At 34.2% G+C, this 12,307-nt stretch overlaps 1 protein-coding gene across 2 annotated transcripts in view; it reads left to right on the top strand.

Moving 5' to 3' along the window:
- Ubr2 (ubiquitin protein ligase E3 component n-recognin 2) overlaps positions 1-12,307 on the top strand; it is a 133,280-nt gene that overhangs the window by 32,014 nt on the left and 88,959 nt on the right. For both annotated transcript variants that reach the window (XM_076858732.1, XM_076858731.1), the window contains exons 3-4: positions 4,659-4,737; positions 6,939-7,052. In XM_076858732.1, the coding sequence (XP_076714847.1) occupies positions 4,659-4,737; positions 6,939-7,052 (193 nt within the window). The remainder of the gene's footprint in view (positions 1-4,658; positions 4,738-6,938; positions 7,053-12,307) is intronic.

The following is a 12,307-nucleotide window of genomic DNA, read 5'->3' as shown; positions in this document are numbered from 1 at the left end:
GATAAACTTGTTGCATTCCTTTTAATGGTGTGTCATATTGCAAAGCTGGGGCTTTTTTGTTGCTGTGACAGAAAAGCAAATACATTGTAAAAGCTTAACATGGAATAGGAAATAAAGTTGGCAGTATTTTCTAAAGTTAAGAAGTTGAGCAGTGCCTACCAGGTGCTGAGTTGTGAACTGATTTGATGAACAGAATTGGCATGTCTTTTGGTCTAGTGGTGCCATTGAAAGTTTGAGAACCTCTGAAATATAAGGATATGAAGAATTCACTAAATGCTAAATTCGTAAACAGATGAAACATAAATTCCTAGAAAAAATGAATATAAGTTGAATACAGTATAAAAATATCAGAATGATAATCAAAGATCTTCCCTCCCAAAATCCCTCACCTAGATGACTATACAGATGAGTTCCATCAAATTATTTTAATTTTTTTTAGTTGTAGATGGACACAATACCTTTAATTAATTAATTAATTAATTTTTTATGTGCTGCTGAGGATCAAACCCAGTGCCTAACGTGCTAGGCAAGTGCTCTATCAGTGAGCTACAACCCCAGTCCCATCAAATTTTGAAGGAACAATTCCTTTCTTACATACCTTAATTATAGAAACTGGGAAAGCAGTGAGAGGCTGCCTTATTCTTTATGAACTAGTACAATTTTGATTCTTAAACCCTGATAAAAACAATACAAAAGGATTAGAACCATTTTCTTTATTAATATATATGGAAGGATCCTAAGTAAAATATTAGCTATTTCAATCCAAAAATACACTGAGAATGATACATAGAATCAGGATTTATTTAGTTCAGGAGTCAAAGGTAGTTCATCTGTAAGGGTTATTAATGCAACTCACCATCTTTAATAGTTGAGAGAAGAAAAATATTTCTCTGGTTTAATTCAGAAAAGTATTTTCTACCTTCCAATAATTGTGTATTGTAGAAAATCTTAGCAAACAACACAAAAGAACTTTATTGGATTTTTAAAGCTTTTATTTTGAACACTTAAACATAATTATTATGATGAATGTAAGAGACTTGACGTCTACTCATTGTTCAGCTTCAAAATTTGCTGTAAAATGTCAACTCTGTTTAATGTATGCCTCATCCACACACAGCTTTTTCTGCCCCACCACTTTATTATTAAGCTAATTCCAGATGTGCCTTATTAGTAGATGATCAGAATGTAGTTTTTTCTCTATAACCATTAATATCCTGAAAAATTAACACTAATTGTCTAATATCTAGCCATGGTTAAAATTGTCCTGATTGATTCATAAGTGTGGTTTCAAAGTTCACATATTGTTGTCTTTGATTGCTGTGCCTTTTGGTGTTTTTAATTTTTTTTCAGAACAGTCTTACTCAGTTGCCATGTTGGCCTCATTTGTTTCCTACTTTAGCCTCCTGAGTAGCCGGCTTCTCCCTCCTTCCTCTACTCTCCATTCTTCTTCGTTTTTCCATTTATGTGACTAAGAAACAAGTTCATTCTTTCTGTGGAATTTTCCATGTTATGAATTTGGCTGGTTGTGTCCTTATGGTATTGCTTAGCAGACTTCTTAAATTCCTGTAGTAGGTTAGATTGAGTCCTGTTTTGTTTTTTGTATGGGAGAGGGGATTATTACTTCATAATAACATTTTAACTCTTCAAATCAAAGAGGACATAATGCTTGACTGCTTTTATTTTAAGATTGATCAGTCGGTGGGCTTTAGTACCTAGCAGTTAAAAATCATTATAAAGGTTACTTAGATCATTATTCCATTGTGAATAGCAAAAATGCTGATTTATCATTTCTTCTTCATTTATTAGCTAGATGTCTATAAAAGAAAAACAGTCCCTCATCAACCTTTTGTTTACTTTGAAATAAAATTCATTCCGAAAAGGGAAGAATTGTGAACCTAATAATTTACTCTTGTAAAGATATTAGTACTCTTGATGTATTGTCAATAAGTTCCAAATAATCTGTCAAGTTTTTAGTTGGATATTTTTGAGAAACTCTGTAAATATCCTAAATGGTGTGTAGAAGAATTAAGGTTGTGGCCTGGGGCTGTGGCTCAGTGGTAGAGCAATAAATAAATAAATAAAGGTATTGTGTCCATCTACAACTAAAATAATTTTTAAAAAAAGAATTAAGGTTATGAATAGCTTAGTTGACTTAAGAAAAGGAGGAAAAAAGGGGGATTTATGAGATTAAGACATATTACAAAGACATAATGATAACTATGTGGTTAGTATACGAACATGTAGATCTCTCAGAATATTAGAGAGTTTAGACATAGACCTATGGATGTGTGGGAACTTGATATAAAGTTAACAGTGCAATCAATAGACAGAAACTAAATTTATTTCACAAATAATGTTGAGGGGGCAAGTAGCTTGTTATATATGGGAAAATAAGACTCCTTTGCATCATATACAAAGGTAGACTCCCAGTAAATACCAAATGTGGAAAAAAAAAAAAAAATACCAAAAGGTTAGAGGAAATGAAAAATATTTTTTGAGATGTGAGTTTGAACTCTTAAAACCTCAAAAGTACAAACTAGATGTATGTATATATTAATTTAATTATACCAAAATGGGGAGTTTTGATTATCAGAGACTCTATGAGCATAATTAACACACAGAAGTGGGAAATGCAGACAGTATTGGCAATGTTTAATATTAACAAGCAATTAATACCCTCCAGAGTATACAAGGAATTCCTGCAAATAAGAAAATGATAGCAATCCCAGCAGGAAAATTTGTAAAGTATATAAAAAGGAATTTATAGAAAAGGAAACCCCCAAATCAGCAAGCATATGAAGAGTTCCTCAACATAATTAACAATTAGAAAATGCAGATTAAAACAATAAGATATCGTTTCATATATATCAGGCTGGTGCACATTAAAAAAATTGAGCAATAAGAAGAGTTGCTGAAGGTGCAAAGCTATGAAGACCCTTATGCATTGCCAATGGTCATGTAGCCTCTCTGAACAATAGCATATATATGACCCAGGTGTTCCACTCTTGATTTTATATGCAAATAACATCTCAAGTGGATCCAGGTAATAACATATGCAGGGATGTTTATTGCAACATTATTTGTGGTAGGAAGGCATTGGTGGATATGTAAATATTCAGTACTAGCTTAGTAGAGGGTAAATTATTCCAGCTACAACTTTCAGGAACAGAACAATTCTGACACCAGATGTGTTGGTCTCCAGCAGATATCAAATGAGTGTCCTATAATTTGATTCAGTTCTGACATCATATACCACAAGTTCCACAAGCCTACCAGTCACTCCAGATGCATGTTGCAAGGTCCCTCTCTTCAGTCCAACCAACTATGAAATTGGGGGTTTCAATGACCCCCTCCTTGAGTTTGATCAACTTACTAGAGCAGCTTGTAGAACTTAGGAAAACATTTTATTCAAGTTTACCCATTTATTGTAAGAGCTGTTTCAAAGGATACAGATGAATAGCCAGATGGAAGAGATGCATGGGACAAGGCAGGTAGAAAGAGCCTCCTTGCCTTCTCTAGAATCCACCAGGGACCTCTATGTATTTACCAATCTAGAATCTCTCTGAATCCAGTCCTTTTGGAGTTTTAAGGAGGTTCCTGATTGATTATATCATTTGGCTATTGCTATAACTCAAACTTCAGCCCATCTCTCCTCCCTAGATGTGGAGGATTGGGGCTGAAAGTTTAAATCTTTATTCTCATAGTTGGTTCCCCTGTCAAACAACCCCCATCCTAAGGCTGTCAAAGGATTCCCCGGCCATCTGCCAACTGTCATCTTATTAGAACAAAAAATCACCCAGGAAATTCCAAGAGATTAGATCTCTGTGTCTGGAATTGGGGTCTGAGACCAAATATTAGCAAAAGGATTCTCCTAGCACCTCTGTCTATAAGAATTTTAAAGCTCTATGTAAGAAACCACTGTTTCTTATTTTATACACACTCCATCTCATTTCATGAAATTAGAGATTCTCTTAAGATGTGATCCATAAATGTTATATAATTGGCAGTATGATTAAGGCAAATGAAACAACTTGGAGCACAACTAGCAACTTATCCACCCTATGGAACTGTTACTCTCCCATTAATATGTCTTGGACCATATAGTTACATGAATACCAGACATATGGACCAAGTGAGGAGACCCATTTCAGTCTGTATACTGAGCATATAGAATGTTTATTTTCCCCTTTTAGTTAAGTAGAGATATAAGTTCTAATATTGTCTTCTTGCATTTCAGTTGACACCTCCCCTTTTTGAGAGACATATATATCTCTTTGAAGACCCTTGGTCTCAAATACCTGTTTGGAGGAAGTTATTTTTAATTCCAAGATATGAATCTTTTATACACATTTTTAATGTGATCCATATGCATCTGTATTTTTTAATATATAGTGTGATTTTCCCAAATCTTGGGGGAAATTTAACATTCTAGTAACAAATGCCTTGAAAGATTCTCTAGTACACATCTAGTAGTATGAACATTACCTTAAAATGATTTCATTGTCAAAGATCTGACAGATCTTTGGGATTGATATTTCCTGTCTTAATAATACCTCTATTCTGGCTTTTCTAAGATGGATCCCAATGTGAAATATTTTGTTGTGAAATAACATAGTTATTTTATGACACTCTGATTTTTTTTTTCTTTAACTTTACAGAGACTGTGCAGTTGATCCAACTTGTGTTTTATGCATGGAGTGCTTTTTGGGAAGTATTCACAGAGACCATCGATATAGGGTTAGTAATATCCAAATAATAATTATATACAGTATTGAATTTTATATTGAATACTTTTCTTTTTAAAGCCCAAAGATTTAACATGTAAATGGGGAAAGTGGTTTTAAAATGTATTCTTTAGGGCTAGGGATGTAGCTCAGTGGTAGAGTGTTTGCCTAGCATATACAAGTCCTTGGGTTCCATCCCCAGCATTACCAAAAAAAAAGAATTTTTTAAATTTTTAATTAAATTTAATTAATTAATTTATTTTGGCATGGGGCATTGAACTCAGGGATGCTTTATCATGATTACATCCCTAGCTTTTTTTGACACAGGGCCTTGCTAAGTAGCTAAGGTTGGTTTCAAATTTCTGATCCTTCTGCCTCAGTCTTCTGAGTTGCTGGGATTACTGGTATGCTCCACTGCACCCAGCTTGTTTTGCTATTTTTAAATGTTTATTAAAGTGACATTTACTACACTATAGAAGAAGGCCCAACTCCAGTGCATAATAAGACTCACCAGTTTTATTATTTTAGGCAGTTTATTCCTAAGCCTGTTCTGGTTCCTTTGTTGGAAATTGAAGATAGACCACAAACATTCAAAGGTTAGGAACCAGATGGTAGATGGAACTTTTACCCTGATCATAAAATACAATGGTAGAGAAGGAATATATCAATCTTGTTCTTAATTCCAGAAACTCTAATGGGTCAGGACTTTTTCTTCTGTTTTTAATTTGCTTTACCCAAGTATTGATAATATATTAAAGCAGCTACAAAATTGGGCTCCCTACATTCTTACATGTTCTCTTTGTTCTCATAAATCCATAAAAGGATCCCACTTTCCTTTAAGAGAATCCCAGTTTCTTTTAAGGCTTTCTATCTGTGGTTTGATAATAAAACACACACATAAGCCATAAGGTGGAGTTATCATTTTCCAAATGGCTGCCTATCCATGTTTCTGGGCACACATCTTTGCGTCCCCTTGGAATAGCTGAAACACATGGTTTATATGAATTATATTGTGATATATAATACACAAATACTTATACTTTGGACAGGATATAATAGGATTTATTCTAAAATTTGCTGTAACTAATACCTGTTCCTAAACTTTCCTAAAGTATTTCAAGAAAGGCAGAATTTCTAGTCTCCCGATTATTAACTAACATATTCTATCCCACCAAATTTCTTGAATCATTGCCTTAACTTAAGGAATTGTGAATAATTCTTGAATTACACAAGTGTGAAAGTTTTTATGATCGTGTAGCACTTTTGTGTTTCCTGAGCTCTTATTACCTGTCCTTTCTAAAAGTGGCTTTTTAGGAAGTATGAGAGAAGAAAAATGAAATATTTCTATAGTCCTTGTTGGTCATTTTTTATACTATTATTAAACTCTTGTGGGGGCCAGGCGCAGTGGCATGCACCTATAATTCCAGTGGCTTGGGAGGCTGAGGCAGGAGGATTGCAAATTCAAAGCCAGCTTTAACAACGGCAGGGTGCTAAGCAAAAATAGGGCTGTGGGTGTGACTCAGTGGTTGAGTGCCCCTGAGTTCAATCCTTGGTTACCCACCCCCACCAAAAAAAAAAAAAAAAAAAAAAAAAACTCTTGTGGGGGACAGCAACTACAGATTTTTTTTTGTACTGGAGATTGAACCCTGGGTATTTTACAGAGTCCTTTTTATTTCTAGATAGGGTCTCACTAAGTTATTGAAGCTGGCTTCAAACTTTTGATTCTCTTGCCTTAGCCTCTTGGGCTGCTGGGATTATAGACATGCGCTACCATGCCTGGCTAGCTATAGAAATCTTTATAACCCTTGAATGTGTATTACATATCATATTATTTTGTTATGTTATATTATGTTATCACAACCTGATTGCATAGATCTCAGCATTATACTAATTTAACCAAAATCCTGCAGGAAAACCTTCATGAATCCTCATTATTTTCCTAATTAAGGAGGCTATGCAGGCAGACATATCCTCTTTAAAATATCTGTAGTTTATTGAACACTACAATGTATTTTATTTTGAAATCACATAGATTAACCTACACACTTATTTAAAATAAAACATCAGAAGGCTTGGTATTTTATTTAGTTTTATTCCTCCAAAGAATTAAACACCTAAGCAGTGTTATTTTCTTAGCACTTGATATTTTTATTTATTATCTGATAGCCCTCAGTAAATACTTATTGACAAGATACTTTACAATTTTCTTTGAAGATGACAACATCAGGAGGTGGAGGTTTCTGTGACTGTGGTGATACAGAAGCTTGGAAAGAGGGTCCTTACTGTCAAAAACATGAACTTAACACCTCTGAAATCGAGGAAGAAGAGGTAAAAACATTTTCACAAAGTTTCTTTTAAGGAAAAATTGTTTGAGTTTTAAAATTTTTATCATTACAGGGATTATTTTTCCTGTTATGTGTGGGCCAGTTAACTAGGTTGGTTTTTGTATATAACTTTCTTTTCTATTACCATGCATGTTAGCCAACCCTAATCATCATCTCTTAGTAAATCATATCACTGGTTTTGTGATGGGACCAGGTAGAAATAACAGGTCAGTACAGATGATCCCAACTCCAGCTGTACATATATGTTTCTTAAAATTGTTTTTTTTTAGATAATATTTGTAATAAAGTGGACTCTTGTTAAATAAATGCTTGAATGTCTGCTTTTTGTGACAATTTAATGTTTATTTCAGGATCTTTATTTCAGATTTTATTATTTTTGAATGTCAGAGAGGTATGTATAAAGTACTCTAAGGTCTAGTATAGGTTTGGGATAAATGGATTATAATAGTCCTTCCTGATGTGTGTACCACACAGGTCTCAAATATTTTAACAGAATGATCAAGATTATTGATGTCAGGGTTGTGTGTGTGTTTGTGTGTGTTTGTGTGTGTGTGTGTATTACTAGGTATTAAACACAGGAATGCTTTATCCCTGAGCTATATCCCTAGCCCTTTTTATTTTTCATTTTGAGATAAAGTCTCACTAAGTTGCCAGCACTGGCCTCAAACTTGTGATCCTTCTGCTTCAGCCTTCCGAGCTGCTGCAATTACAGGTATGTTCCACCATGCCCAGCTGCAGCTCCATATTTTAAAATATATTTGATCAAAGTTCTGCATGTAAATATAAACATACAAGACAAATTAAGATATTTGAAAGAAAAGTTTTGTACTTTAGAAAAAAGATTAACAAACACTACTACAAAACTTTAGGACTATTGGAAAAAATATTTGCGAATCATATATCTGGTTAAGGATCTAGTATCCAGAAGATGTATCTTACAATTAATAATAAAAAGACATCCCAATTTAAAAAATGGATAAAGGACTTGAATAGAGATTGCTCTGAAAAAAAGAAATCTACAAATGACCAGTAAACACATGAAAAGATGGTCAACATCATTAGTCATTAGGGAAATGCAAATTGGGGTGTTTTTTTTCTGGGGGGGGTGCTGGGTATTGAACCCAGGGCCTTGTGCATGTGAGCTGAGCTATATCCCTATTCCCGGAAAATGCAAATTGAAACCACAGTGAGATACCACTTCACAACCATTAAGAAAATATATACTGTGGGTACTTGATGGGTTATAAAATTCCCAAACTCTGCCATTTAATATCTGTTTAAGAGTTCAGTCAAGGAAAATGAAACCTCCAACTAAGATGGACTAAGATATTAAAAGACAGCAATGTGTTTGGTATACCTGGTCCCTACTAACTAAACTCATACATGTATCTAGGCTCTCCACATTACATGCTTGAAAAGGAAGAGAACTATAAATGTTAGAATGTGGTTTCGTCTGTCAAAAAAATTTTTATTAACATGAATTTTTGGTGATATATTCAATCTATATCTTAAGAAAAAACTGGGAAATTTTTGTTATACTTCTTTAGGAAGACTCTGTAGGGGTTGCCCCATGTTTTCTCAGATCTTGTCATTAGAGTGGGATATTTCTTCATTGTATAAGCTAAGGCTCAGCAGACTATGACCCCACAAACCCAATATTATCTGCAACCTCTTTTTGCCTGGAACTATGATAAGCTGAGTGATTTTTTTGTTGTTGTTGTTGTTTTAAAATAGTTGGAAGGAAAAAAAATCAAATAATATTTTGCAATATATGAAAATGATAAGAAATCCAGATTTCAGCGTCTATAAAATATTTACAGGAACATTGGTATGCTTGACTTAATGTGCTGTCTGTAGCTGCTTTTCCATTACAACAGCAGAATTGAGTTATTACCGCAGAGCCCCTGTAACCTGCAAAGACTAAAAATTTTTTAAATGTATTTTTTAGTTTTAGTTTTAGGTAGACAAGATGGCTTTATTTATTTTTTTATGTGGTACTGAGAGTTGAACCCAGTGCCTCACATGTGCTAGGCAAGCACTCTACCACTGAACCCGAACCCCAGCCCCCTAAAATATTATCTTACTCTTTGACGGAAAACATTTGTTGACCAGGAGTGTATGTTGTTGGAACCCTTTTGTTTAGTATGCCTAAACTAAATGACTAAATGACTGTAATATTTCCTAGTAATAATGAAGGAAAGCTCAACCAGGTTTACAAATGGCCCCATGTTCAAGGGGATTAATGGGGAGGGTAGTGGGGTAGTACTTCTCTTAGTTGAGAACCACCACATATTGTAGGGTGTCTCCTTTGTTAATATTTATAGGAGTCCATAAGAAATTTCTTTTAGGTTTATTCATTTAGATTTTTTTTTTCTGTATGTAAATCTAATAATAGTATTTCCTTTGGTTGAGGCTTCTGGAAAAAGGGCCATCTATTTGGAAACAGCCTGTCTAATAGCCTATAGTAGCTATACAGAAATTTACATGATCTTCCTTTATAAATGAGTGTTATCTTGATTGCAGTTTATTTAAATTCTTTTTGGAATAAAATTTAATTAAATAATGAATATTAACTGAATGAACTCCTTAGTGAAGATTCTGTGATCAGAAAATTTCATTTGCAAATACTGTTTCCATTTATTTCTCTTTATTTTTGTTTTTATTTTTTATAGATGTAGATGGACAGAATGCCTTTATTTAATTTATTTTTATGTGGTTCTGAGGATCAAACCCAGTGCCTCACACATGGTAGTCAAGCGCCCTGCCACTGAGCTATAGCCCAGTGCCAACTGTTCCCATTTCATTTGAATACAGATCAGTGATTATTAAAAGCTAGATTCTTTACTAAGTACTTTACTTGATCTATCTCATTTAAGTCTAAAATGGCCTCATAAATTGGATACAGCGGCACTTGCCTATAATCCCAACGACATGTGGGCCTGAGCAGGAGGATCACAAGTTGGAGCCAGCCCTAGCAACTTATCAAGATTCTGTCTCAAAAATAAAAAGGGCTGAGGATAAAGCCCCTGGCTTCAACCCCCAGTACAAAAAAAGAAAAAAAGCCGCATAAAATAGACACTGCTGTTGCTAATATTTTATAGATGCAGAAGCTTGAGTTTTACATTAAGAAACTTGCCCAAAGTATTCCATATAGTAAGTGCTAGAGCTAGATTTAATCCTAGGTAGTATAAACTTGAGTAATGAAATTCCTAACAGTCCATTATGCTAGTTTTTTTAAAAAATATGTTTTTAGTTATAGATGAACACACAGTATCCTTATTTGTTTTTATGTGGTGCTGAGGATTGAATCCAGTGCCTCACACATGTGAGACAAGTGCTTTACCACTGAACTACAGTCTCAGGCCCCATTATGGTAGTAAAAGAAATTTTAACAGAAAAATTTTAAATGAAATTCAAATATAAAAATCCTAGTAATAAATAAGTTAAAGTGGTATTAATGAATTTTTTAAAAATTATATGTGGTGCTGAGGATTGAACCCAGTGCTTCACACATTCCAGGCAAGTTTGCTACCTCTGAGCCACAGCCTCAGCCCATGAGTTTTTTTTAATAAGATGAAACATATTATTTACTCATCAGAAAGTCAGTTTGTGAGGTAAGAAAGATTATTTGGGGCTGGGTATGGTGGCACATGCCTGTAATCCCAGTGACTCAGGAGGCTGAGGCTGGGGAATCCCGAAGCCAGCCCCAGCAATTTAGCAAGGCCCTAAGCAACTCAACAAGACCCTATCTCCAATAAAAGATAAAAAGGGTTGGGGATGTGGCTCAGTGGTTAAGCACCCCTGGGTTTAATTCCTGGTACCCCCCCTCCCAAAAAAAAGATTATTTTGGTACCAGGAATTAATTCAGCTTCTTGTTTATATTTTCAGTTGGCAGTATTGAGAAAATCTTCATTTATACCTTATTTGTGTGATACAGCCATTAAAATCTTTAAGCATTGCAGGAGTATATAGTAGTGTACCTTGAATTCTTCTAGCTTGAAAGAAAAGTCAAAGTTTACTATCAACTTTGTTTTATAATATAAATCTAATTCAAGAACTAAAATCAATAGTAGTAATTGATAGTACAATTTACAGTTAATTTCTCAAGAATTGGTGGTTGTTTGCATCCAGAATCATTGAATTTTTATAAACACTGTTTTTTGTAATTCTTCAGTTCCTGACTGTTTTGCATTTTAGGAGTAATCATAAGAAATGGAATGACTGTGTGGTGAGGTGATATTACTAAGAAAGCTGAGTTTTGGTTCTGTTTTCTATTTTGGTGTAGTGTGAGGTTCATATTATATTATAGTACTTTTTTTGAGTTCCCAGATGGTACCATTTCTGCTTCTCTGTGCACAGGTCTCACCATGTTAATGACTTTTAAAGCCTCTGTAACAAATAATAATGAACCTTGCAAAGTAGAGAGGAATAAACAAAACTATGACAACAGAAAACTTGATAGGATATGTTACAGCTTACATGGGAAGAGTTATAGATAAAAAGTATTGTAAGAAATTGAAAAATCTGTTTCTTACTGAGGAAAGTAAATCGACCTTTGAGCCTTAGACCTATCTCCTTTAGAAATTTTTCTCCTTTTTTTATTCCACAGTCTTTATTTGTTTATCAGTTCCATGTGGTTTGTCTGGGTGAAAATTGTGTGGATGTGTGTGTGTACACGCATTCTTATGTGAGAATATGCTTATTACTATTGTCATGTTATGACATGTTATAACATGATACTTTCTAATTTGAGAAATAAGTAGACTGTTGTTTAGCCATTGATCTAAATAAAATGTTTAGATTTAAGATAAAGCATTAAGATGAAAGATTACATAAAACATTTTGCCAGCCTTGACTGAAAGATAGCATGATAAACATTATGCATGTTTAATGGGCCTGGCTCAGTTGGTAGAGTGCTTGCCTAGCATGCACAAGGCCCTGGTTGAATCCCCAGCACCACACCAAAAAAAAAGAAAAGAAAGAAAGAAAAAGAAATTAAACATTAGGCATGTTTAAAGTAGTACTTTTTTACATTAACCTAGAAATGTATTGACTTACCCACTGTTAAATCTCTTGTGCAGAGTTCTTTGATAGCATATACACATATCTCATTCTGCTGAGGGAAAAGGAGACAAATGAGTGGTTCCTAATATCCAGGGACAGTTTTCTGACTTTGATGAGTCCTCCCTTTTAAAATTATTAAAATCAAGCTCTCCTTTAGACCTATAGAACTATTCT

The sequence above is a fragment of the Callospermophilus lateralis genome, chromosome 6, assembly GCF_048772815.1.
Source record: "Callospermophilus lateralis isolate mCalLat2 chromosome 6, mCalLat2.hap1, whole genome shotgun sequence".
Taxonomy (NCBI): Eukaryota; Metazoa; Chordata; class Mammalia; order Rodentia; family Sciuridae; genus Callospermophilus; species Callospermophilus lateralis.
This window is presented reverse-complemented; position numbering and strand designations above follow the sequence as displayed.